Below are 27296 nucleotides of genomic sequence, written 5' to 3'. Positions count from 1 at the left end.
GTTTAAGAAAAAAGTCTTACCTTTTGTAAATAATGTCATCGTATGAAAGGACTTTAGTGCTCTTACACCAGCTTCTGGTGGTCTGAGACATCTATGATATGTACTGTGCATGCTCTGTGACTGCATAGTACATTGCTGTCTATGTGTTTTTTTTTTGAGTCTACTAAGGTATCTTTTGTGGAGTCTAAATGGTCCATGTCTGTGTAATTTAGTTAAATGTGCATCTATCTGTCTCATATCTCTGGTCTGGTCTTCATAAACATTATGGTTTTCTGGCATATCATTGATGAATGAAGTTGTGAGGTATGCTATGGAGCTGCTAGTAAGAGCACTCTTGATACAGAAATCTGCATTTTTGTTTTACTTTAGTATAATGAATTATTTTGCTCCATCAAATTATTTTGCTCCATCATACAATTTACTATATATTTTTGTACATTTTAAATTCTACACTTAGAGGTGCAGAAACAGTTAATGGATGGAACCTGTTCCTGAGAGGAACACTCAATTTACAAATAGTGCACTGATTGGCTTGTCCAATTAGCATGCATGATTATAAATGTAAAATTAGTTTTATTGTGTAATCTACAATAGCTTCAGTGGCTATGGAAAGGAAAACAACACTGTTTAAGATCTGTGGTTGACACATACTGTCAGGATGTATGTTTACCAAACATAAATTGTATTTATAGTACATAGATGGTGCTCGCTGTCAACCTCATCCTCTGTTTGGTCTAGCAGTTTGGAATGTGGCTGCCTAATGTATTATAATGCTGATGGCACTGTTCTTGGTCTATGAGTTTGGGGTGTTGATGCCTCATCAACATCATCATCATCAACCCCCTTTTTTCCATTTTCTGCATGGGGTTGAGGTATCGTGCTAACTGCCACTGTCTCTCTTGATTTAATGTCTACTGCTTTCTCTGACACTCATGCCTGACTGTCGCAGATCTTCTCTCACACAATCAATCCCCCTCTTGCTGGATGTCCTTGTTTCCTATTACCTTCTTCCTGTCTGTCCCAAATCTTCTTTACCAGATTGCCTTCTGCTTTTCTGCACACATCTGATCCACTGTAATCTGTTTCTTTGATTTTTTCTCCAATTGGAGCTACTTTAGGTTCTGCTCTTATGTCCTGATTTCTTCATCTATTCCACATCATCACCTCTAGCTTCTTCATCTGCTCTGCCTTTACTGCCCAGGTTGCTGTACCATACAGTAGTACTGGTCGCAAAGCTGTCTTGTACACCTTACTTTTCAGCTTCTTTGGCATTCTTCTGTCATTCACTACATCTGAGACTCTGTGGCAGTTGGCTGCAGTCTCTCTGATTCTAGTTTTGACCTCTTCATTAAGACCTCCCTTCTCCTCAACCACCCCTCCCAGATACTTGAAGCTATTAACCTGTTCTACTATCTTCCCTTATATCAAAATTCTCAGCTTCTTCTAATTTCCCCAATTTGCTGCTATTATGACTGTCGTATCTGTGCTTACTTTCATCCAATGCGCCTTCAGTTTTGCATTCCATTCCTCTATCCTTTGCTCAAGTTCTTGCTCAGAGTCTGCCTGTAATGCCACATCATCTGCATACGGTAACTTTGCTCATCTGTCCCCGCTGACCTGTTTGCTATTGTAGTCCATCACCAGTATGAACAGCAGTGGGCTCTGAGCTGAACCATGGTGCACACCCACTCCCACTGGCAACCCCTCTGTGAGACCGAACACTGTTCTTACTTGAGTCATTGGGTCCTTGAACATACCTTGCACTAATTCTACCAATGTTTATGGACTTCAAACCACTACAGTACTGCCCAAATCAGGTTTCTTGGGACCTTGTCATATGCTTTCTCCTAGTCTAGGATTGCCCGATTGGACTCTTTACTCATCTGTAGCTTCATGTCATTATAGTATTGATGGCACTGTTCCACTGTGCTTGTAATGGCAGTTGCATAGGTGACTACCTGAATCAAACTCTTCCAGGTATCAGTCTTATACTGTGGCTCTTCATAGCCCTTCTGCCAGTCCTTATGGAGGAAATGGATGGAGAAAGACCTTAATTTTCTCATCATACCACCTTTTTGGTCTAAAAGGAGCACTACCTTCTCTAGTAAAGTCTCACCTTGAAGAAGCAGAGAAAAATGGCAGACACTTTGCACCCACGTCTGTTCTTCAGTGTTCTATCTGGCGGACAATAATATTTGTTTGTAATGGCGCTTTAATTTGCTAAAAATGGCACTTCTGAGAGACCATTTCATTTGGATTATCTGTGGAATTACAAGTCTCCCTCTATTGGCATTGCATGGACTGTGCATGTGAAGTGCTGCCCGCAGGTACCTAGGCACGGGTAACAAAATGAGTAGAATTTAACACAGTGTTTAACAAATTGTATTAATGCATCAATGAAGCAGTGGATTAAGCTTCAAGCTTGTGATGAGCTGCCTTCTGTAGTTAAGGGTACAGGGTTTATGTTCATAGGTTCATAGGTAGGTACTAGGCTATCAGCCCATGGGCCTAAGTAGGCCTAGCCAACAAGGTTCCCTGGCTTACGCCACCCAAGAAAGTTAATTTCCTGTGCCCCTTTTGAGCAGAGCCACAGAAGTGATCCCCGGGGTGTATTTCCTATTTCTCATCCACTCATCAAGATTTTTCTTGAAGAGTGCTAATGAGGAACTTTGCTTGACATAGATGGGTAGCTTGTTCCAGAGTATAGGACGTCTCTGGGACAGGAATCTATCTTTCCAGCATGTTCTGTTTATTATGGTGACAAGGTTTAGGTCCCTAGAGCATGTAGCTTGGAGGGTTTGGGATTTCTTTAGGTGTAGCATGTCCAACGGGTCTGGGTTTAACATAACTTTATATGTTAGGCAGAGATCTCCTCAAAGTAGGCAATATGCTACAGAGTAAAGCTGGAGTTTTTTGAGATGATCAGTGTAGGTCATCTGTTTTAGGCCAATAATCCTCTTTGTGAGGTACTTCTGTGGCCTTTCCAGCTGCTGCAGATGTCTTGTGAGGTACATTCCAAAAGGAGCATTGTACTCTATAATGGGTCTAATGAGTGATGAGTAGAGAGGAACAATGACCTCTTTTTTCCTGGATGAGAACCCTTTTGTGATGAGGTGTGCCACATAGAAGGATTTCCTGACTACTGTGGCAATGTGATTATCAAAGGAGAGACTACTGTCCACCTGGGTCCTAAGGTCTCTTATCACACATTCGGCATCAAGTAGACTGCAGTTTATGTGGTAATTCATGGGTACAGAGTTTTTACCAAAGGGGATGACAATGCACTTTTTGGCATTGAGCTTGAGGCCATGCCTCTGACACCAGGCATCTGTCTCAGTGAGGCCCTTCTGTAGGATGTCCACATCATTTGGCGACTCGACTATGGCTCCTAGTTAGCAGTCATCTGTGAACTTTGTTAGCCAGAGGCCTTCTGTGTTAGCCAGTACTTCAGGGAAGTAGATACCAAACAGGAGAGGTACCAGGACTGAACCCTGTGGTACTCCACTTGTCACTGGTTTGAAGTCAAATTTGGAGTCTGCAACTTTTACAGTGTGGGTTTTGTCAGTGAGCCAGTTGGCAACCCATCTTGTGACATAGGGATTTATGCCTAGTTTAGTGAGTTTAGGTATAATTTCAGAATGGGGGATAGTGTTGAAAGCCTTGTCGAGGTCAAGATAGGCTGTGTGAACCAACATACCCTCGTCTACTGCTTTGGTGACTGCCTCAAAGAAGTTGATCAGGTTAAGAAGGCATAATCTGCCTTTCACAAACCCAAACTGGGTGGGGTCCAGAGTTTGGAGGTTACCAATGTCTTTGTTTATGAGTTCCATGATGCTACATTTCATGGCCTTGTAGACCAGGCTCGTCAGGCTAATAGGGCGATAATTGCAACATGACAACAAAAATAAAGCTTACTATAAGATGCTGTTTATTAATAATTATTTTAGGAATTAAAAGAAAACAAACTTACCTCATCATCCACAACACCTCCATCAAACACCTTCGCCACCAGCTCATTGTTACCTCTGTCCAACAGGAACACTGAACAGCTGTTTGTAAAAGAAAGAAAGAATGACATAAAATGAGAGGCAGGCAAGCTGTATTTTGCAAAGAATAAAGAAATACTTATCAAAGAAAAGAAGGCTGATATAGTTTACAATTTAGTCAAACAGGCCCTTTTATTTTTATTTATTATATCCTAAAAGAAAAGCAAATTCTAGGTAATTTAATTCACAATACTTTAGTTAAAATAAATTATATTAATAAATATGTTTACTTGCCCTGTTGTCTGGTTCCTTTTGTCTTGCAAAAAAAAAAAAAAAAACACCCAGTTTTCTTCAGAGTAGCCATTGTAGAAGGAGACAGATAAAATAGTAAATAATTATTATATGTTCTGTCTGGGAGCATCCGTTTCTTTCCAGCTGAGTGCAAGGATTGAGTTGGTTATGTTAAACGTGTCCGTGAATGCTGAGCCATGTACATCAGTACAAGTATCATGCATTTCTCCCTCGAACAAACTAATGATCACTATACAGACGGTACAACTGAGGAGGTGTGGTTTGACTAGTCCTCCCAGTACTAAGGTGCACAAGCATTAAATATATGTCAGTGTCAATCTGAGACTATAACAGTTTGTATCAAAAAATGAGCAAAACATAAGCACCTAAAAAAGTACAAGAATGTGTTTTTTTTTGCAGTGACAAGCCTTCCCGTGCTTTTTTTGTGGTAGGTTTTGCACCCCTTTATTTTTATATACTAACTCCACGACTGCACTGACTCAGAGAAGGCACAAAATGCAGTAGAAAGTATATTTTTTATTATGCTGTTCATTATAAAATAGAACTTCAGGGAAATAGAGAAAAAAAACATAGGATGCCCAAGAAAATACAATATAAGTGAAAGATGCATGGGTCACAAAATCATGGAAATGTTTTTTGAGGTCTTTAAGGTAAACTGAGGAGATTCTGCCAGACTGACTTTCACACAATAGTTTCCTGATAACTTGCAGCTATGGGGGTCCATACAGGAAGATGTAGTGTTGGTTAGTTCAGTAGTTTTATGTCAAGGAATGCAGCATGTACTGCAACAGGGAAATCCCTTTTGGGTGTGTGGAGTATAAACTTGGACATTATCTTTCATGGAAATCACCACATATCTAATAAGTCATGCGGAGGTTGAGACCACTCCCAGTCGCTTCATTTTTTTCTGGTTGGGAATGCATATTTATTGGTTATCCCTGTTTTTGTTCCCATTGTTTACGTGGCTACTCTGTCAAAACTATGCTCATTTTAAAATGATCAGAGTATATAATTAAAGGCAAAGGGTGTCTCCTGATCTCTGTGTTATTTGCTTTGGTTATTGAATGAATGTCTTGATGGTTTCACGATTGTCCTACAAACCGATGGACACAAGGTCATGATCTTTGCTAGTGACTGTCTTCTTCTGGAAAATCATGAAATGAGTGTCAAATTATCTGCTAGAATTTGCAATGTTCCAGTGACACACATGTATTATATCCGAGAGCTCCTGACTTTAATTAATTCTCATTGTGCCTCCCTGAAATGCTTAAGGGCTTTCTCAGTCTTATCCTCTCAAGATAATACCATCCAATAAATGCAGTGGCATTACATTGTGTTTATGTGGATGGTTCATCCACATTGTACTCTGCCTTCAAAACTTGTTTGGTTTCCTTAATGTCCACATTTTATTGTGTTTTGTCAGCCAAGAACCACTACCAGACAGGTACATCATTATCTGTATTACACATTACTCTAAGTCTTGATGGTTGTATTTTTGGAAAGTATTTTCATGTGTACACCTGTACTGATGGGAGTACTTCAAAGACTTATAGAAGAATTGGGAGTAGGGCTCTATTTCTAGATACAGGCCAAATCTCAAAATATCTTGGCATGATGGATAGATGCCCTGCATGCTATCAACAAATTATAGAAGCCTTTTGGTTTCTGTTTCACTTAATACACAACTGATTGTTTCCAATCTGATTTGGGTATAAGTAAAACAATCCCTTAACTTTCTCTTATTTTAAGATTTACTATATAATACAGTTGACTGTGGAGCTTTAACAGGAAGAGGAATGAAAAGGTCTGACTTTTGAGTTTGTAAAATTATTATATGTATGAGAAAAGGCTTGGTGTAGGGAGCAGGTGATTTATGATACCTTGGATGTACTATTTCATCTCTGTATGAATTGTTACCAAAGCCTGCAACTATCCAACCAATTTTAAATAGTATTATAGTCGTTAAGAGATAACTGCATATGAAGTTTTAGCAAGAGTCTTGTAACACTACATGAACATTCAGGATGTTCCCCACCATAGTTCCCTCAAATGGGTATATGATAATTACAATTTGGTTACAAAATGTGTATTCTTAAAAAGTCTCAAAATATAGAGAATTATTTTTGGGTATCTGATCATAATCACATTGTAATGTGCTTAAGAAATCGATGTCAAGAAATTCATCTCAAGGTTGAAGCTTGAGAGAAACATTTCTTGGTATCCATTTTGAGAGAATATAGAGGTTTGTGAATATAAAATAGCATTCATAATCCCTTCAAATGCATAAGGAGTTTTAACTAATATTATGTGACAACTTCAGTTAAAAAAGGTGTTGCTTCAGTATGAGGTGTGAGACAGCTTTTAAAGCTGCTGACCTTTAGAGCTGCACTTTTCTGATGGCCACTGTAATGTGTGTTACAGCTTTTAAAGCTTCTAGTTGCTTTACAGAGCATTTTCTTGTATGCAGTCCTAGGTTAGCTTTCCTTTATAACAATGAGTTTCATATGTAAGAACACTGCCATAACACAGATGACTATGATGATAACAAATTGGTTATGTATTTGACATGTGTACCTCAAATATTTCACCTTGAGAGCAAGGTTTAAGAGATGGATTTTGACATTCATATTGAGAATACATAAACAACTGGGCTATAATCTGAGAGAGTCAATCATAATTTTTGTAGTGTATGATCTTTCATTACTTAAACATGGAACACTACCTTGCACAGTGTGGAAGAAATGGGCAAAACATGAAACACATACAAATGCTTTTAACTATGAAGCTCACAGCATGGTTATTAACTGTTGAAACTGTGCTCACTTGGGTGATTACTTGTGTTACTTAACGACTGTTGCAGACCTTTTCAGTGCAGAACAGTATGACACCTAAAATATTTAAGACTTAGACTGAGGAACATTCTCATAATGACATACAGCTGAGAAGGATGGCGCCTTGAGCTTTACCTGCTCCCAAGTGCTACAATAGTTAGAGAAAACAGTGTAGGACTGCTAAGTGTTTTATAACTTTTGAAAACTGCAACACACTTACCTCCATCCTACAGAAAGTGAGCACAACAGAACAGTGTCAGGAAATGTAAAGAGCTTTAAACCTTTCATACATCCTTCCAAAAAAGAGTGAATGACGTGTTTAACAGGGTTTACACTCACTGATCATTTGTTGGGGCGGCTGCCACTGTTATTGATATTGCATGACACTGAATGTTAATGGCTGTGACAGGTACCTAACAAAAGCTTATTAAGAACTTTTATGATGCCAGAAAGATGCTTAACCATCAGACTTTTTTCCAGATTTAGAACATAATGGTCTGAACTGCACAAGCTTATTGTAGTCAGGTTCTTACTTATGAATGTAACTATAATAAGTGTTTTACCTCTAATTTTTGAAGTACAGTCAAAGCACTCTTATGTATACACAGGAATTAAAATGGCTTTCTGGGTTTTCCAAGACTGGATGCAATATCTTTCATTTTCTTTTATTCTGTTTAATCATTACATTTCATTGTTCTCTCGTGTGTTTCTAGACTATGACAAATGAGTGTATTTGTATTAAAATGAAACCTCTATAAAAAGCATATTGTTTACTACTAATGATAATAATAATAATAATAATAATACATTTTTAACTATGGAGGCCTAGTGTGTACAAAGTCCCTTTGCAGGGACGACTCATGAGTAACATCTGGTTAAGTGACTTGCTCAAAGTAACACAGTAAGCAAATGAAAACCAAGGGTATCAAACCATGTATCACAAGAATTACAGTTCACAGTTCACAGCCTTAACTCTATGTACCAACTGTCGGACAGCTAGATATAGCCTTATAACACTATTTGTGACTGTACTGACTAGCGCATTATACTTTGGTAAGTGATTGTCTTTTGTTTTAAAAAGACCAATAAAAAAAAAAAAAAAAAAAAAAAAAAAAAACAGTCATTCCAATAAGCCAAAAGCTCTTACTGCTACACTGCTACACAATTACAAACATCTGATTAAAGAAATAACATTTTTTAAACAAAAACTGGGGCACGTAATTTAAAAGTGAGTAAGTGGAGCGGAGTTAACTAAAGTTAACAAAGGAATGAATTTGCAAAAAGTAACAGCTGGACACTTGAAAAAAATAAAAGGTGTGACAAGATGATTCATACCATACATCACTAGGAAATATTAGTTTAGTTAGTGATAACTCTTTCCTCAGTTATATAGTTCACTGCATGCTTCCTAATCCTCTATGTAGAAAGTCTTAATTTTATTTAACATTTTAATGTCACATCCACCCTTACTGTACCACACTCTTCACCAAACTTGAAGTGTAAAAAACACTTAGTTCCCCAAAGGTAAAGATTCCAACTGGGTTAATCATGGATTATTACTAATTATCAGATATTAATATTCTGATTCATTGCATAAAAACACTACTCTGACTAAGTGACTATGTTACTTTCCAATGCACAGTTGCTCATTATACTTTTTACTAAGCCAAATAAAAACCCAGATTCTTCATCTAGCAAAAGCATTATTGCTATTTTCACTTTAGAAACAAAATCGTATGTCAAACTATAGCCATTAAGAATGCTGGCTATGCTACTTTGCTTGACACAGATTGCTTGACATAGATGGGTATAGGTTTGTAGGTAGGTACTAGGCTATCGGCCCGAGGGCCTAAGTAAGCCTAACCAACAAGGTACCCTGGCTTATGTCACCCAAGAAAGTTACTTTCCTGTGCCCCTGTCGAGCAGAGCCACAGAAGTGTACTTAATCTAATGTATACATTATAAACCATATTCATCAAGTGAGATACAGCACTGAACTAATAAATATCACAGACTTAGTCAAATCTGGAAATGCTGCATTCACACAACAGCAGCCTTTATGATAGATCTTTAGAAATCTCAAGGGGATTACCTCGGTGACAGCTTTAGATCTTTTAGTTTCTCCCAGGAAATGACCTTGTCACTAAAAGTACTTTGCTAAATATCATTTGAACAAATAATGTTTCCTTCCTAGTTCTGAATTACTGAGGTTATATACAAGGTTTTTGACTTTTGCCTTTGTACTACATCTTCCTGTGACTCATCTGAGGCCATCTAAAAAAAAAAACAAACAAAAAAAACATTAATTGATAATATGCCATAGTATACAAGGCGAAGCCAAATTATTTGTGGATCACAAAAAAAAAAAAACAAAACGAAACACAAACTAGTAAAAAACGCCAGGCAAACCGATATTTGAAACAACTACCGCTTTTATTAATTAAAACGCACAAAATCAAAACGTTTTTCGTCTTACTAAGTAGTAGGACTTCTTCAGAAAATCAGCAGTCCATTACATTCAAACTTTTTATAAACTTTGAAATGAATTGGCGCCAAAAACACATTGGTACTATTAAACATTTAAAGCTATATTACTTTTAATACATACATCCTCACAAATGTTTTCATTAACTCTAATAAAATATGTATATTATGATCCTGAATTTAAATATAAATATAAAATATGCAATCAATTAAAACCCAATATGTTATAACTAAAATGGATATATATATTGTTTATATTTATATTGTACAGAAAATTCGATGCATCTATTACTCTAATAGCAGCTTCCTTTTTTTTAAAAAAATGAATATATATATATATATATGTGATTGTGTGTGTATATAACACTATATTCATATTTTTTATATTTTTATATATATATATATATATATATATATATATATATATATATATATATATATATAAAATTTGTATTGTGTTCATGATACATGTTCATATTCCAATGTGTGTGTTTATGAACACAACCCTAAAATTTATTTTACCATATTATATACATAAATTAAAAACTGATTACTTTCTTCCATTCACCATTGCATGACATCACAAAATACCAAACTAATATTCACCCATATATAGGTGAATTTATACATAATGATTAATAAATATTTTGTTATGTTCATAAATAAAGGTATTAAGAATGAAGGTATTAAAAATGATAAAACGACCATTTCTAAACCAAATACATCTTCATGTATATAAATATAAATAATTATAATAATATTACTTTGAAAACACATAATAAAATGTCATTCCATATTGCCTTATTAATACATTATAAGTTTTTATCTTTCTAGACTCTTCAATTTCAATAAACACATTATCGAACATTTGTCATTGAGACCTGGGTACATGTAGGCATTCAACCTTATTTGCCATAACAATTCTATTTTTTCTAATAATAAATTAGTGGGTCCTCCTCTTGTACCTTGATTTACTTGTTGGATGATTTTGAATCTAAACTTATGTTCAGGAAATAATTTTACATGTCTTGCTAATGCATTCTCTTCTTTATGCTGACTAATATTTCTCAGATGTTCTGACACTCATTCTCTTAATTTACGATCCGTTTTGCCCACATAAAATGATGGGCGTGCTTGGCATTTAGCTATGTAAACCACTCCTTTAGTATTACAATTGAACTTCCCTTTAATATTGATCTTATATCCGTTAATGTCAATTTTACTCCCCACATCCATTATGTGACAATAGGAGCAGTTACCACATTGCATCATGCCTGGACTTCTAATGAACGGATGTTTTTGCTTCTGAAAGATTTGTTTAAAGCTGTTCGCTTTCCTCCAAACAATTTTTGGTGTAAAATTGAATGTGGAACCTAAGCTGACATCATCTTTCAATAAGGACCAATTTTTGATTATTATTTATTTGATAAGTGCATAATTAGAACAGAAATTAAATATACATGCCGAATTAAACTCCTTATTTGCTGCAGTTAGCAGACTTTGATTAGATACTTGTAAATTTCCTACAACTATTTTATTTTCTAATATAGGTGTATATAACCCACTCATTCTTATTGATGTTACTTCAAAAATTATTCCTTCTATAAAATCACGTGGGTATGCTCTATTCAAAAACATCTGTTTTAATGTCGAGCATTCCTCCTGAAACTTTTCATCCATCGTTATCATTCTTGTTGCTCGAACTAATTGGCCTTTCAGCACTGAACGTTTTTGATACAAGGGGTGAGCACTCGAGAAATGCAAGAATTTATTCGAATATGTGGGTTTCCTATACATCCAAGCTTCATATTGTTTTTGTTGAATGTTTTTTGTCAATTCTATATCTAAATATGATATGGATGTAGTATCAAAAGTATATGTGAAATTCAAAAAATCAGTAGATTGATTTAACATCATGACTAAATGTTCAGCTGTTTGTGTTGTACCTTCAGTTATTACAAAAATATCATCAATGAATCTCACATAAAACCTTACTACATCTTGAAATAGGGTATCGGGAAATATATATGTACTTTCCCAATATGACATCACCAAATTCGCATAACTTGAACCACATGGTGATCCCATAGCTACCCCTTTCTTTTGTACATAATATTGATTCTCAAAAAGAATAAAATTGTAGGAAAGTATTATATCCAGTAATTCTTGTACTAAGGAAATTTCAGATTCTGGGGCATGTTTTTGGTGCATCCTGGCGGTAACCCATTCTATCCCTTCATTATGTGGGATACTCGTATATAATTCTCTAACATCAATTGTTAAAAAATTATATTCTTCATTATATGTAAACATATTCAATCTTTCCAAAAAGGTCCAAGAATCTTTTATGATTCATTCTTCTTTTATTACATATTTTTTAAGAATGGAATCTATAAATTTGGCACACGTGTATGTAGACGAATTCCTTCCAGCTACTATTGGTCTAAATGGAGGATTCTGTAAGTTTTTGTCAATTTTAGGCACTCCAAACATACAAGGTGCTCTTGGCGCCATCACCATCAAATAATTGAAAATATGTATGTCAATTCTTTCTTCAATGAACAATTCATTTAATAAACTTTTTATAAATTGGTTAGCCTTATTATATTCATTGAGTGATGCTATTTGATAGACATCTGTTGTTAAGATGTCTCTGATATGTTGTACATAATCTGGCATGTCCATAAAAACCAAACCCCCACCTTTATCTGGATTCATTATTCTAACATTAGCCTTTAATAAACAATCCAGGCTTTCCCTCTCCTCTATATTTAGATTATCAATAAAATTAGAGCTATTTTACTCAATTCTCTTAGATCAACTTCACATATTTTTTCAAAAATAAAAAGTGAATTATGTAATGGTGGATTGAAACAACTTGCAACTCTAAACTCATTAATAACATTTTGTTCTCCTAATAAATGTTTTAAATTCAATTTTCTAACAAAAAGCTTAAGGTCGCAAACGGTTTCTGCCAAATTCATCCTACATGATGGAACAAAAGTTAAACCTTTAGAAAGTGTATCCACTAAACATTGTGTGACCTAAAAAGAAGAAAAATTATATGCAGTAAAGTCCTTTTTCTTATTTTTTATCAAAATAGGTCCAAAAATGTGATCATTCTCATTGGTCATCTCCTGTTGTTCTGGTTTCTCTTCCTGTTCCATTGTTTTTTCCGAGTGTATCTCAGAAAACCCTGATTATTATTCTTATTGGATGCTCCATTATTGGCCTCTGTTGATCTAAAATTATTATTGTTATTACGACCTCTTAAACATTCACTTCTTCTCACTTGGTTGTCTTCCATCGCAACATCATCCTGTTGTTATTGTATAGGGGAATGTGTTGTCGGCAAATTGCTGTTATTATTGTTATTTGCCCTTAAATCATCTTCACTTTTATCACTTATAAAGTCATCCAAAGAGTCTAATTGCTTATTAGGCCATACTTGAGCAGGTGGAGGTAATGGATACGCCAGACCTTTTTCATATTGTACTCTATCTCTTTCCAATTTTTTGATTTTTATTTTTCTCATTTTCTCTATATGCTGTTCTATACTTTGAAAACACAGCATGTACTCATATTTATACCTTGGAAAGTCACTATGCTGTTTGATTATTGTGTCCAATTTTTCTATTTTTTCTTCTATTTCTTTTATTATCAAAGTATAGTGTTTTATCATAGTTTGCATTAACTGAGATCCTTGTTGATTAAATAGTTTAACTAAGTCTTTATGAAATTCTGATCCTGGGACTAAGCCCATAGGATAGCGCCAGCTTCTGAGCCCTTTTGGCACAATTTCTGCTATTAAACACTCCTGAAAGTATTCAATTTCTAAATTTAATTTCTTATGTTTGAGCATATTTGCATCCAGTTCATTTAATAAGTTTGACAATGTGATATTATTACTCTCTAAGGCATTTGAGTCATTCATGCTTTGGTTAGATCTAAACAAGCCTATAGGTGATGTGAGCCAATCTTTTAAATTGGGCGTTTGGGTTGTTTTTCTCAAATTAGTTTGATTTGCCACAGTGTGACCATTTACACTTATTGTTGAAACTGCTGGTATTGTGTCAAAATTTTCTTGAGCTATTACTGTCATAAATCGCAATTCCATTCATTCATTTGCTGCAATTGATTATTTGAAACAGTACCTGTTTCCATTTGTGGTGTTTGCATCTGTTCCGTTGTGGCTAACCCCATCATTTGGCCAGGTTGTAATTCATCGGTGTTGACCCTTCGGTCCCGTTGTGCTGGCTGCCTAAATGCTGTTGAATTTTCCACATTTATTTGGGTATTAGCCATTCGATCCTGCTGCGCTCGTTGTGTAGCTGTTACATTATCCAGTCTTGAGCTCATTGTCTCAACTTTTTGAGACAATAATTGAATGAGCATTGTGAGTTTACCCATCGCATCTCCTTCATAAACTCCATCTATTGAATCATCTCTTAAAATTCCGGGTGTTGTTTCAAATGACTTGTCTGCCATGGCATAAGCCGACTACAAAAAAACCCAAAACGAAAGAGATAGAGTACAAACTTGTAAAAAACGCCAGGCAAACTGATATATGAAACAACTGCCGCTTTTATTAATTAAAACGCACAAAATCAAAAAGTTTTTCATCTTACTAAGTAGCAGGACTTCTTCAGAAAATCAGCAGTGCATTACATTCAAACTTTTTATAAACTTTGAAACAAATTGGTGCCAAAAACGCATTGGTACTATTAAACATTTAAAGCTATATTACTTTTAATACATACATCCTCACGAATGTTTTCATTGACTCTAATAAAATATGTATATTATGATCCTGAATTTAAATATAAATATAAAATGTACAATCAATTAAAACCCAATATGTTATAACTAAAATGGATATATATATTGTTTATATTTATATTGTACAGGAAATGCGATGCATCTATTACTCTAATAGCAGCTTCCTTTTTTTTAAAAAATGAATATATATATATATGTGATTGTGTGTGTATATAACACTATATTCATATTTTTTATATTTTTATTTAATATATATATATATATATATATATATATATAATTTGTATTGTGTTCATGATACATGTTCATATTCCAATGTGTGTGTTTATGAACACAACCCTAAAATTTATTTTACCATATTATACACATAAATTTAAAACTGATTACTTTCTTCCATTCACCATTGCATGACATCACAAAATACCAAACTAATATTCACCCATATATAGGCGAATTTATACATAATGATTAATAAATATTTTGTTATGTTCATAAATAAAGGTATTAAGAATGAAGGTATTAAAAATGATAAAACGACCATTTCTAAACCAAATACGTCTTCATGTATATAAATATAAATAACTATAATAATATTACTTTGAAAACACATAATAAAATTTAATTCCATATTGCCTTATTAATACATTATAAGTTTTTATCTTTCTAGACTCTTCAATTTCAATAAAGACATTATCGAACATTTATCATTGAGACCTGGGTACATGTAGGCATTCAACCTTATTTGCCATAACAATTCTATTGATGTTAGAGAATTATATACGAGTATCCCACATAATGAAGGGATAGAATGGGTTACCACCAGGATGCGCCAAAAACATGCCCTGGAATCTGAAATTTCCTTAGTACAAGAATTACTGGATATAATACTTTCCTACAATTTTATTCTTTTTGAGAATCAATATTATGTACAAAAGAAAGGGGTAGCTATGGGATCACCATATGGTTCAAGTTATGCGAATTTGGTGATGTCATATTGGGAAAGTACATATATATTTCCCGATACCCTATTTCAAGATGTAGTAAGGTTTTATGTGAGATTCATTGATGATATTTTTGTAATAATTGAAGGTACAACACAAACAGCTGAAAATTTAGTCATGATGTTAAATCAATCTACTGATTTTTTGAATTTCACATATACTTTTGATACTACATCTATATCATATTTAGATATACAATTGACAAAAAAAATTCAACAAAATCAAGATGAAGCTTGGGAGTATAGGAAACCCACATATTCGAATAAATTCTTGCATTTCTCGAGTGCTCACCCCTTGTATCAAAAACATTCAGTGCTGAAAGGCCAATTAGTTCGAGCAGCAAAAATGATAACGATGGATGAAAAGTTTCAGGAGGAATGCTCGACATTAAAACAGATGTTTTTGAATAGAGCATGACCACGTGATTTTATAGAAGGAATAATTTTTGAAGTAACATCAAAAAGGATGAGTGGGTTATATACACCTATATTAGAAATTAAAATAGTTGTAGGAAATTTACAAGTATCTAATCAAAGTCTGATAACTGCAGCAAATAAGGAGTTTAATTCGGCATGTATATTTAATTTCTGTTCTAATTATGCACTTATCAAATAAACAATAATCAAAAATTGGTCCTTATTGAAAGATGATGTCAGCTTAGGTTCCACATTCAATTTTACACCAAAAATTGTTTGGAGGAAAGCAAACAGCTTTAAACAAATCTTTCAGAAGCAAAAACATCCATTCATTAGAAGTCTAGGCATGATGCAATGTGGTAACTGCTCCTATTGTCACATAATGGATGTGGGGAGTAAAATTGACATTAACGGATATAAGATCAATATTAAAGGGAAGTTCAATTGTAATACTAAAGGAGTGGTTTACATAGCTAAATGCCAAGCATGAACATCATTTTATGTGGGCAAAATGGATTGTAAATTAAGGGAGAGAGTGTCAGAACATCTGAGAAATATTAGTCAGCATAAAGAAGAGAATGCATTAGCAAGACATGTAAAATTATTTCCTGAACATAAGTTTAGATTCAAAATCATCCAACAAGTAAATCAAGATACAAGAGGAGGACCCACTAATTTATTATTAGAAAAAATAGAATTGTTATAGCAAATAAGGTTGAATGCCTACATGTACCCAGGTCTCAATGAAAAATGTTCGATAATGTGTTTATTGAAATTGAAGAGTCTAGAAAGATAAAAACTTACAATGTATTAATAAGGCAATATGGAATGAAATTTTATTATGTGTTTTCAAAGTAATATTATTATAATTATTTATATTTATATACATGAAGATGTATTTGGTTTAGAAATGGTCGTTTTATCATTTTTAATACCTTCATTCTTAATACCTTTATTTATGAACATAGCAAAATATTTATTAATCATTATGTATAAATTCACCTATATATGGGTGAATATTAGTTTGGTATTTTGTGATGTCATGCAATGGTGAATGGAAGAAAGTAATCAGTTTTAAATTTATGTATATAATATGGTAAAATAAATTTTAGGTTGTGTTCATAAACACACACATTGGAATATGAACATGCATCATGAACACAATACAAATTTTATATATATATATATAAAATAAAAAATATGAATACAGTGTTATATACACACACAATCACATATATATATATATATATATATATATATATATATATATATATATATATATATATATTCATTTTTTAAAAAAAGGAAGCTGCTATTAGAGTAATAGATGCATCGCATTTCCTGTACAATATAAATATAAACAATATATATATCCATTTTAGTTATAACCTATTGGGTTTTAATTGATTGTACATTTTATATTTATATTTAAATTCAGGATCATAATATACATATTTTATTAGAGTCAATGAAAACATTTGTGAGGATGTATGTATTAAAAGTAATATAGCTTTAAATGTTTAATAGTACCAATGCGTTTGTGGCGCAAATTTGTTTCACAGTTTATAAAAAGTTTGAATGTAATGGACTGCTGATTTTCTGAAGAAGTCCTACTACTTAGTAAGACGAAAAACGTTTTGATTTTGTGCGTTTTAATTAATAAAAGCGGTAGTTGTTTCATATATCGGTTTGCCTGGCATTTTTTACTAAATTATTTGTGGATGACTGGCTTTTTGTCCTAAACCTTGTATTATTAGCCCTCTATACACATAGCTGCTTGAATTTATTTTCTAATCTGTTTGGTCTCAGATTAAGAGTATATAAAATGTTATTATTTCTAATTACTTAAAAAAGTTAAAAAGCATTATACTCCATAAGCTAAATGAAATACTTTAGATCTTCATTAATGGAAAGTTTCAAAGTATAGATGCTCTAAAGCCTACATTCCTTCCCCAATCACTTTGTGTAGAAAGATATCTTCCTAGTCCTTCAACACTATTGCCATTGGTGAAATTAAATTACATATGACTTCTGTAATATAGAAATTTGTCACATAACTTGTACACTGACAATAAACCGGAGACTGTTATAATACTCCCTGAAATCAGATTCCCTGACGAACCAACTCACAAAGTATGAGTCAATGGAGTTTAACTCCCCTCTTGCTGTTTCCACAACAAATTACTAACAGTGTGATTTCAAAATGTGCCCCAGTAGTTATTCACCTCTTCTGAGAGATTTCTCCCTTCTCTGAATTTGTTTGACTGTGGAATTTGTATGTATAGGTTCTAGAGCAGTTGGTGGCTTTGCTACCCACCAAAAAATTATTACATTCACTCATTTATTTATTTGTTAGGCTGATTTTCAGCAATTCATGTTTGTACAGTAATAAAACATCATATCTTCTCTCCTGAAGAATGTAAATTTGATACTTTTGCAAATCATAAACTAATAAAGATGTGCCTATCTTTTGCCAGTAGTTTAATAATTATTTTAACATGGTAACTTATACATTGTTAACATACCAAACACTGAATTAACTATCTTCTCACTTATCTGTTAATGTGTCTCTGCATTTATGCACATTGTTTTACACATTCTGTCTTATAAGGCATTTTGTCTTTTAGCTATGTAGTTTACTACATTTGAAATATACATCCAAAAGTAGCATACACTTCTGTTATTCAGCAGTTCTTTAATTGCACGTCCTTATTACACTTCACTGTTGGCTCAAGTTATATTTGCACAGGTTATTTGTAATCAATATACCTATGTGATGAACAGATAAATAAATGAGTGATAAATAAAGAAATAACCATGTTAGTATCATGCTTTATTTTCAAGACAGGGTCATAGTATGGAGTCCCTATGCATTAGACAGACATCATTCTCCTAGGGGACATCAATTACCCCTCCATCAACTGGGAGGCTCATATATCCCCTAACATGCATGCCCAGACATTTCTGGACTTCACAAATACAAACTCACTGGAACTGGAAAAGTTAATTTGATCCCAGTAGGGGAGACAGAATTTTGGACTTTGTCTTTACCAGTATCATAGTTTTATAGATTAGTACTAGGCTAACTGCCCTTGTGGGCCACTTTAAGCCTAGCCAGTTACCCTATGTGAGAATCAAATGCTGCACCTTGTATCTATAAGGTAAACACCTTAACCAATATGCCAACCTTCCAATCCCCACCAACTGCAACTTACTCCATAGATATACTGGAGGATAAATCAGTCCTATTCACCATAAGACTTGGCATCTTTAAATGCCTCAGTATTCAGTGATTATGCAAAGGCTAATGATAACCTGGTTAAATTCATCATCCCGCCTCCAATACGGTGACCTGACTGTATGCAAAATCCTTTACCACCACTTTCTATACACATGTGAATAGGTGAATACATGCATCAGTCTCCCTCCAAAGTAAATATAATGCCAATTTAAAAATAAATCCCTGTGGTTGAAACAAAATAAAACTAGCTGCACAAAAAGAAAAAAAAAATACTCACTGCATGTGCTAGTAAACATAATTTTCAAGATGTCAAAATGCTCTTGCTAAACTTAACAAGGAACTTGGCCCTGGTAAAAATCAACCAAAGCTAGACATGAGGTAAAAATAGCTGCTCAGGCAAAATACAGCCATAAAGTCATTTTAACTATGTTTATGTTTGTTTGAAATCTCAACAACAATGCCCAGCACTGCCCCAAGCTAGTAGTAAATGATACCAAATACTCAAACCCCTGAGGGCATAGCCAATCTACTACCACATAATTTAGCTGTAATTTCATCTCCCCGACATTACCAGATCACATACCCACATGTCTATTCCTATCAAATTGCTTTTCAAGGCCAAGAACACTGCTTCTATGGGGCCAGTTGACATACTAGGATATTCAGTGTCCAGTCTGAAACAGGACCTGCCAAACCCCCTTCCAAGCAGGGTTTGTACCGGACTAATGGAGGACAGCAGCAGTCATCCCCCTGCATGAAGGTGGAGCATCATGTACCTCATTAATTATAGACCCATAAGACTGACAGAGGAAAAAAACACCTCTTTGGAAAGGTCTTCCACTCCACATAAATCAGTAATGCACTGTCAAAAGTAAATGCTGACTTCTTCCTCCATACTGTACATAAAATATAAATTATTGTTACTATTATTGTTATTAGTCTCTAAAGCCGCAGAACTTCGTAGATCAAGTCTGAAGAGTAAGCCCACCATGACATTCTAAAACAAATACCGACTGTACGCATTCATAAATATACTTACATCTCTGCATTGCTAAGGTTTCTTGCTTCTGTTACAATCTCTTGTAATAGTACAGAAACATTATCTGGAGAAAAAAAAGATAAGGACAAAGTTTAACATTTTAGTAACGTAAATATCTGTCACAGTATATTTTTCAACAGTACAGCAAAACGGGTTTGATAATTCTATGTTTATTTAGCTTGTATGCAAATCTACTTGGATCTGCAGTGAAAAGCCAGTCCTAGCCAAATGCTTACTGCAGCGACTAGACACCAAGCTGAGGTGCATGTATATATTAGTTATTATGGCATTGCATATACTGTAGCCATCAAACAACACACTGTACATGACAATTTGACTAGTTTTTTTTTATTTTGATTTAATAACTGGGAAAACAGCAGGGTGAAATCCATTTCATGGGATGTCTACATTACTCACATACAGATAAGGAATAGTTAAACAACCAAGATACAGATAAAGGATAGATGTGGGGCTTTAGTTTAATGTCCCTTGTGAAGGATAACACACTCAGGAGTGTAGAACCCCCCATATGCTGTACTGAAGTGTCAGCCATTGATCTACCAGGTGTGGGAACAGAACCCACCACACAACAAAGGTGAGTATACTACCTATTGCATCACAAATAAATGAAAAAATTAAAAATATCCAGTGTGTAATCACAGAATGCACAACTAATGCCATATAACTATGATTAGAAATATGCAAAATGTACACAGTGTATCACTAAACACCAAAGAATAAGTAATCATAAGACATTATACAGCAACAATTATTTCCTCACAATCCTCAGTATCTGCACAGAAGGGTAATTAGACAAAACCCCCACTGCATTAAGCTGGTGACCACAAATTAATATCAATAATTCTTGATATACACTTAGTCACAAGGTTAAAGAGCACCTTCCATTCAAGATGATCCCTATGAATGAGAAAGGTAACAGGCAATAAGAATGGAAGGGGAAAAAGGCAGAAGGCAGTAAGTATAAGGGGAGTCTGAAGAAATGAGAATGGCAAATGATGGCTAGAAAAGAGACAGTGGCAGAGGTCCACATAAGTTAACAGAAAGAGATTGCACAAACAAGGTAGAGGACACAAGGAGTCAAGGTAGAAGCAAGAGAGGAAAACAAAGAAGAGAAAGAAGAAAGCTAAGGATGGGCAATATACAAAAGTTCATATATAATGACTCAAAACATGCAACAGTCAAACCTGAGGACTAATAAACAAAAGAAGAAGAAACGGTATTTGGAGAGTGGGAAGCTTAAAGGCAATGAGAACAATGGGTGAAGGAAACCAGGCTAATGAACATGGGAGAAAATAATAGATTCTTAGGTTCATAGGTAGGTACTAGGCTCTCTGCCTGAGGGCATTTATAAGCCTAGCCAGAGTGTGTCAGCTTTCGCCGCCCCATTGATTAATTAACTGAGCCTCTGTCAAGAAGAGCCAATGAAGTGATCCCAGGGGTGTATTTTCTGTTACCCATCCACTCGTCAAGGCTTCTCTTGAAGAGTGTTAGTGAGGGGCTCTGCCTAATGTAGTTAGGAATTTTGTTCCAAAGAATGGGGAGTCTCTGTGACAGGAATCTATCCCTCCAGCATGTTGTATTTATTGTTGTGGTGAGGTTTTGCTCACTAGAGAGAGTGGCTCGCAGTGACTTGGATTTCTTTAGATGGAGCATGCCCATCAATTCTGAGTTGGACATGGCTTTGTAAGTCAGGCAGAGATCACCTCTGAGTAAGCAATATGTGGCTGAGTACAGCTGGAGTTTTTCCAGTCAGGCTGCATAGGACATATGTTTGAGGCCAGTAATCCTCTTGGTGAGGTACTTTTGTGGTCTTTCCAGCTGCTGGAATTGTCTTGTGAGGTACATCCCAAATGGGGCATTGTACTCTATGATGGGTCTAATGAGTGATGAGTAGAGGGGCACTATAACCTCTTTATTTCTAGATGCGAACCCTTTAGTAATTTGATGGGCTATATAGAAGGATTTCCTAACCACTTTGGCAATATGATTGTCAAAGGAGAGATTACTATCTACCTGGGTCCCCAGATCTCTTATTACCTCTTTTGTATTAAGGGGGCTGCCACCTATGTGGTAATTCATGGGTGTTTTGTTTTTCCCACATGTGATGACTATGCATTTTTTGGCATTTAGCTTGAGACCGTGACTTTGACACCAGGTGTCTGTCTCAGTAAGGCCCTTTTGGAGAATGTCCGTGTCAGCCAGAGAGTCAATTATGGCTCCCAGTTTGCAGTCATCGGCAAACTTGGTTAGCCATAGTCCTCCTGCATTTACCTGTACTTCTGAGAAGTATATGCTGAACAGTAGGGGTCCCAGGACTGAGCCTTGTGGGACACCACTTGTGACTGGTTTAGAGTCAGACCTGGAGCCCACTATTCTTACCGTGTGAGTTCTGTCTGTAAGCCAGTTGGCAACCCATCTCATGACGTAGGGGTTTATGTTCAGACCGGTGAGTTTTCCTATAATTCCTGAGTGGGGAATGGTGTCAAAAGCCTTGACGAGGTCAAGGTAGGCTGTGTGAACTACCTTCCCCTCATCTATGGCCTTGGTGACTGTCTTGAAGAAGTCAACCAGGTTTAGTAGGCATGATCTGCCTTTAGCAAAGCCGAACTGGGTCGAGTCAAATGTTTGGTGGTTCCCAATGTCTTTGTTAATGAGTTCCATGATGATGAGCTCCATAGCCTTGCAGACCAGGCTAGTCAGGCTTATGGGGCGATAGTTACCAGGGTCAGTTGTGGCCCTTCCTTTGTGGAGCGGAATAACCATTACTGTGTGCCATTCTATGGGCACGTAGCCTGTGGAGAGGCTGAGGTTGAACAGTGTGTTTAGGTGGGGGGTTAGTTCGTTCTGCAGTTCCTGCAAGAAGCAGCCTGGGACACCATCTGGCCCCATTGATGCTGTACTTTTGGCTTTTGAAAGGGCTGTTTTCACCTGTGCATCTGTGATTTCTGGGACACTACACTTTTCCTGTATTGTTGTGGGCCCTTTTGGGGGTGAGAGGGGGGTGATGTTTGCACTGAATCTATCTGCCAGGATGTTGGCAATATCAGTGGGTTCAGTATATTTTGTGCTATTTTGCACTAGTTCAGTGCATATCTGCGAGTTGCCACTTTGATTCTTGACATAGCTAAAGAAGGCTTTGTGGTTAACTTTCGAATCCTTGGCTATTTTTCTTTCGAAGTTAGCCTTGGATGATTTTATGAGGGACCTTAGTTTCTTACTGATACTGATCAGGGATGTCTTTCCTTCTTGGGATTTGATTTTTTTCTGAACTAGTTTCCTCCTTCTATTGTATAGCCTGTTTATGGCAGGGGTCCACCAGACTGGTTTCCTTCTCTTAGGGGGAGTGAGTCTTGGTTTTGCTAGGGATGGCATGGTCCATGCATCCTTGTAGGTGCTCATAGAGTGCATTTGTAAAGGTTCCTGCATCCTGGACACTGTTATCCTTTAGCGTGGGGGCTGTGAAACTTACCACCTCCGTCTTAAGTAAGGTGAAGTTTGCTATAGAAAAGTTTTTCACTGTGGTTTCCTTGGTTGGAGGTGGTGGTGTGGTGTGGCCATCCAGAATGATTAGTTTATGGTCTGATCTAACCAGTGACAGGTTGACCTCCGGTGTGAAACACCTGTCGCCCATGTTGGTGATGACTAGATCCAATATGTTTTCACCTCTGGTAGGGGAGTTTACCAGCTGATCCAGGGCATATGAGTTGATAAATTCCAGGAAGCGCTGGACCTGGGAGTTTGTACTTGAGTAGTTTTCCCAGTTAACAGTGGGGTAATTGAAATCTCCCAATATCAGGGTTTTCAGTAGGACCTTTATGTTTTCCAGTATCTCTGAATGTAAAAGAGGTGTTGTGGGAAATTAGTAGGGGAAAAAGAAGTTGAATTAAAATAATACAGCTGAAGAAATGAACAAAAAAATGGAATATAACAGCAGAACATATAAGTAACTGAGAAACAGAATAGTATTAAAAATACCACATGGAGACATACTGAAGTATTCACTGCACTAGTACAGTCCCGCTGCAGCTTATAGGAGGGCAACATTTCCATTACAAACTGTATATACTGAAATGAAATGCTGCTTTGCTACTGGTGCACATTGCTCTAACCTCCAAAATATTCCTTTTCAAAAATGTTGGGTTTATATTATATCACATATCCAGAAGGAATCTTTCACAGTTAAAGTTATTGTCAAAACTTTAAAACAAGGAATTGCCAACAGTGAAATATTTTAACATCCACATATACAATTACTAACCTCTTATATAAAACAATGAAAAAAGGTAGGCTTACGACAACCTTCTTCTTTGATTTCAGGTGACCATTTCTATATGTGAAGCATGCACTTCTTACTGATGAATTACAATTTAGACATATGCAATTTAGCACTAAGATGTGTTTTTGCACAACTATAGAACCTAACCTTTATGGTACAGTTAGCAAAAGACACTATTGAAAGGGGTGCCCTGGGGATCCATACTACACCCTTTCCTATTTACCAATTTTTTTAAATAATTTAACAATTGACTTGACCAGTCTGAACTGTACATTATACATAGATGGCATTATAGTACTATATTCTGATGTTTGATCAGCTAGCCACAAGTAAAAATTACAAAATAATTTTACCTGCATATGGAATTGATTAGTTGACAGAAACCTCATCATTGGCTTAAACAAAACAAACATAATGCTTTTTAGGCACTCATCACAAATTAAAGACCTTGTCATCCCTGACTATCTTAGTCTTGGATGGAAATCCCCTGTTATATAAGAAAAATAACTAGCAATCACATTTCACCAGTACCTCACATTTGGCATTCATATAGAGCTTATAGTAACCAAGTTATGTCACAACTCACAGTGGTCTACACATAATCAAACACTTCCCCAAGAAATCAGAAAAGCTACAGCAATAAAAATCCGACTGTCTAAAATATAATATTTCCTACCAACCTTTACATTATGTTCAGCTCAGAGTACTTATGCTACTGAAGTATCAATAAATAAAATATGTGGATTTGTTACCTTTGCAAGCTGGGGTGCCTTCTGTGCGGAGTCTGCATGTCCTCCCTGTGGTCACGTGGGTTTCCTCCGGGTGCTCCGGTTTCCTCCCACATCCCAAAGACATGCTGTAGGTGGATTGGACACTCTAAATTGGCCCTAGGCATGAGTGTGTGCATGTGTGTGCCTTCTGTGGAAGGTTGGGCGCTGGGCTGGCAACTCAACACTGTAAAAACTCCACTGCCAATCATGAGTGGACAGGTGATCCACTCTGGCAACCCCTAACTGGGAAAAGCCGAAAGAAGAAGAAGTTACCTTTGCAAGCTGTTGTTTAAAATTATAAAGAGCTAACTGCCTGACTGTAACAGCGGGAGCTATACTTCTACTGAGCATCATGGCTTACAAACTGTTAAACTGTTCATATTGTTCTCCCCTAGCAACAAAACTAAAGCACTCAGACACCAAGTATCTTGCTCTTTCAAACAAATCTGATGTCATAACATTGTCCAGAGCCTGTTTTATTAAAATCATAAGTGAGAGGGCCTTTTCAAACTTATCCCTAGCTTTCTGAAACTCATTTCACAAGACTTAAGTAAAATAACTGATTTAAAAAAAATCAAACAACTAATGGTGTGGTCTCTGAGTTAGAATGTATATAGTGACAGGGGTGTGAGGGTATAATGGTCTTGACCCCTCTGCAAAACACTAGAAGAAGACTATTTATCTCTGTTTCATGTTGTACTATATACAGTTCAATTAGTGTGTGTTTAATAGTTTTGCAAATGATGAAACTCCTTTTGATTTAAGTTCTGTTGGTTGCCTCTATCTATCTATCTATCTATCTATCTATCTATCTATCTATCTATCTATCTATCTATCATCTATCTATCTATCTATCTATCTATCTATCTATCTATCTATCTATCTATCTATCTATCTCTGGGTCCCTGTCAGAAGCACAAAAGCTCATAAGAGCAAAAGTCAAAAGCCTGACTTGATAGTTGAAAAAAGTCTGCATTTTTGTGGGGGGGGGGTAAGCCCCCCAGCACCCCTCCACATCCCCTACTAATTATATATACAAAGTCCAACATTGTATTACAGTGAGGAAAGGGGCAGAAACCCAAGCCCTACTGTAACACAATCCCGCATAATCAAGGTGTTTGCTGTTCAACCTTCTGGGTTTACAATGTTCCAGTTTGGTCTTTTGATATTCATTCTTGTAAGCTTTTGTCCTTCTCATAGGGGCGCACACACACACACACACACACACTATATATATATATATATATATATATATATATATATATATATATATATATATATATATATACACACACACATATTATAAATAGGTGTATGTATGGTGTGTAAATTTATATATAGAGAGAGATTGAGGGTGATATAGTGAGGTGCAATAAGGGAGTACCTGAAAGGGATAAACTGCCTGTAGGCATTTTCCAAGGTGGAGCTAGGGTGTTATCTGTGTTAAAATCCCACAGAGTATGAAGAGCACATGGTACTGCATTCATATGAGTGGTGTGAGGAAGTAGTCTTTACAGCATGGCTGCTAGCGACAGCTAGTCCTCTGGGTAGAGAGGCCGCGCAGTGGAATCTCCAGTTTTTGGGATGCTGTATATGAGAGGAAGTTTGTCCCAGGAGGGTGTCATGGAATGTCTTATAAAGGAGTAGGAGACTGGCAACTAAGAGAGATATTCTATAATGATAATTAGAAACAATGTTCTCTTGCAGGATGGAATAATCTCCTGTCACAATACATTTCATGGCATTTGTTGTGGGTCTAAGATTCTAAATGGATTCTGGAGGGAAGGCAATGTCACATTAACTCAATGCTTCTAAGTAGCAGCTGAAGGCACTGATAGACTGCTGAGATAAGCAAAACTAGGAGCCTTCTAGGTCCCCGACTGATGTTGTGGATTAACAGGCCTCTAAATTCATATAAAAATGACTATGCATCATTAATGATAACCGCGTGTCTCTGTGACACAGGGATATCTGAGGTGAAGAATCCTGGGAGATCTATCAACATGGTGGTATAATGCTTATTTAAAGCTAATGAGCATAATGAAAATCTTGTGATGAAGTCTCTAAGTGCATTTAAGTGAGACAAAAATACCAGCAGATATTGTTTGGATTAACTGACTCTTTCCTGGTGTTGGCCTTA

At 35.7% G+C, this 27296-nt stretch overlaps 1 protein-coding gene across 1 annotated transcript in view; it reads right to left on the bottom strand.

Annotated features, from left to right (window-relative positions):
- The window catches only part of PDE2A (phosphodiesterase 2A), a 1720394-nt gene that overhangs the window by 334790 nt on the left and 1358308 nt on the right, over positions 1-27296 (bottom strand). The window contains exons 16-17 of the mRNA XM_044072778.1: positions 20090-20153; positions 3971-4049 (exon numbers count right to left, since the gene is read on the bottom strand). Of these exons, the coding sequence (XP_043928713.1) occupies positions 3971-4049; positions 20090-20153 (143 nt within the window). The remainder of the gene's footprint in view (positions 1-3970; positions 4050-20089; positions 20154-27296) is intronic.

Source organism: Protopterus annectens, chromosome 5.part1 (assembly GCF_019279795.1).
Source record: "Protopterus annectens isolate FY-2018-M chromosome 5.part1, PAN1.0, whole genome shotgun sequence".
Classification (NCBI taxonomy): Eukaryota; Metazoa; Chordata; order Ceratodontiformes; family Protopteridae; genus Protopterus; species Protopterus annectens.
The sequence above is the reverse complement of the archived record's forward strand: the minus strand, read 5'-3'. Positions and strand labels throughout refer to the sequence as shown.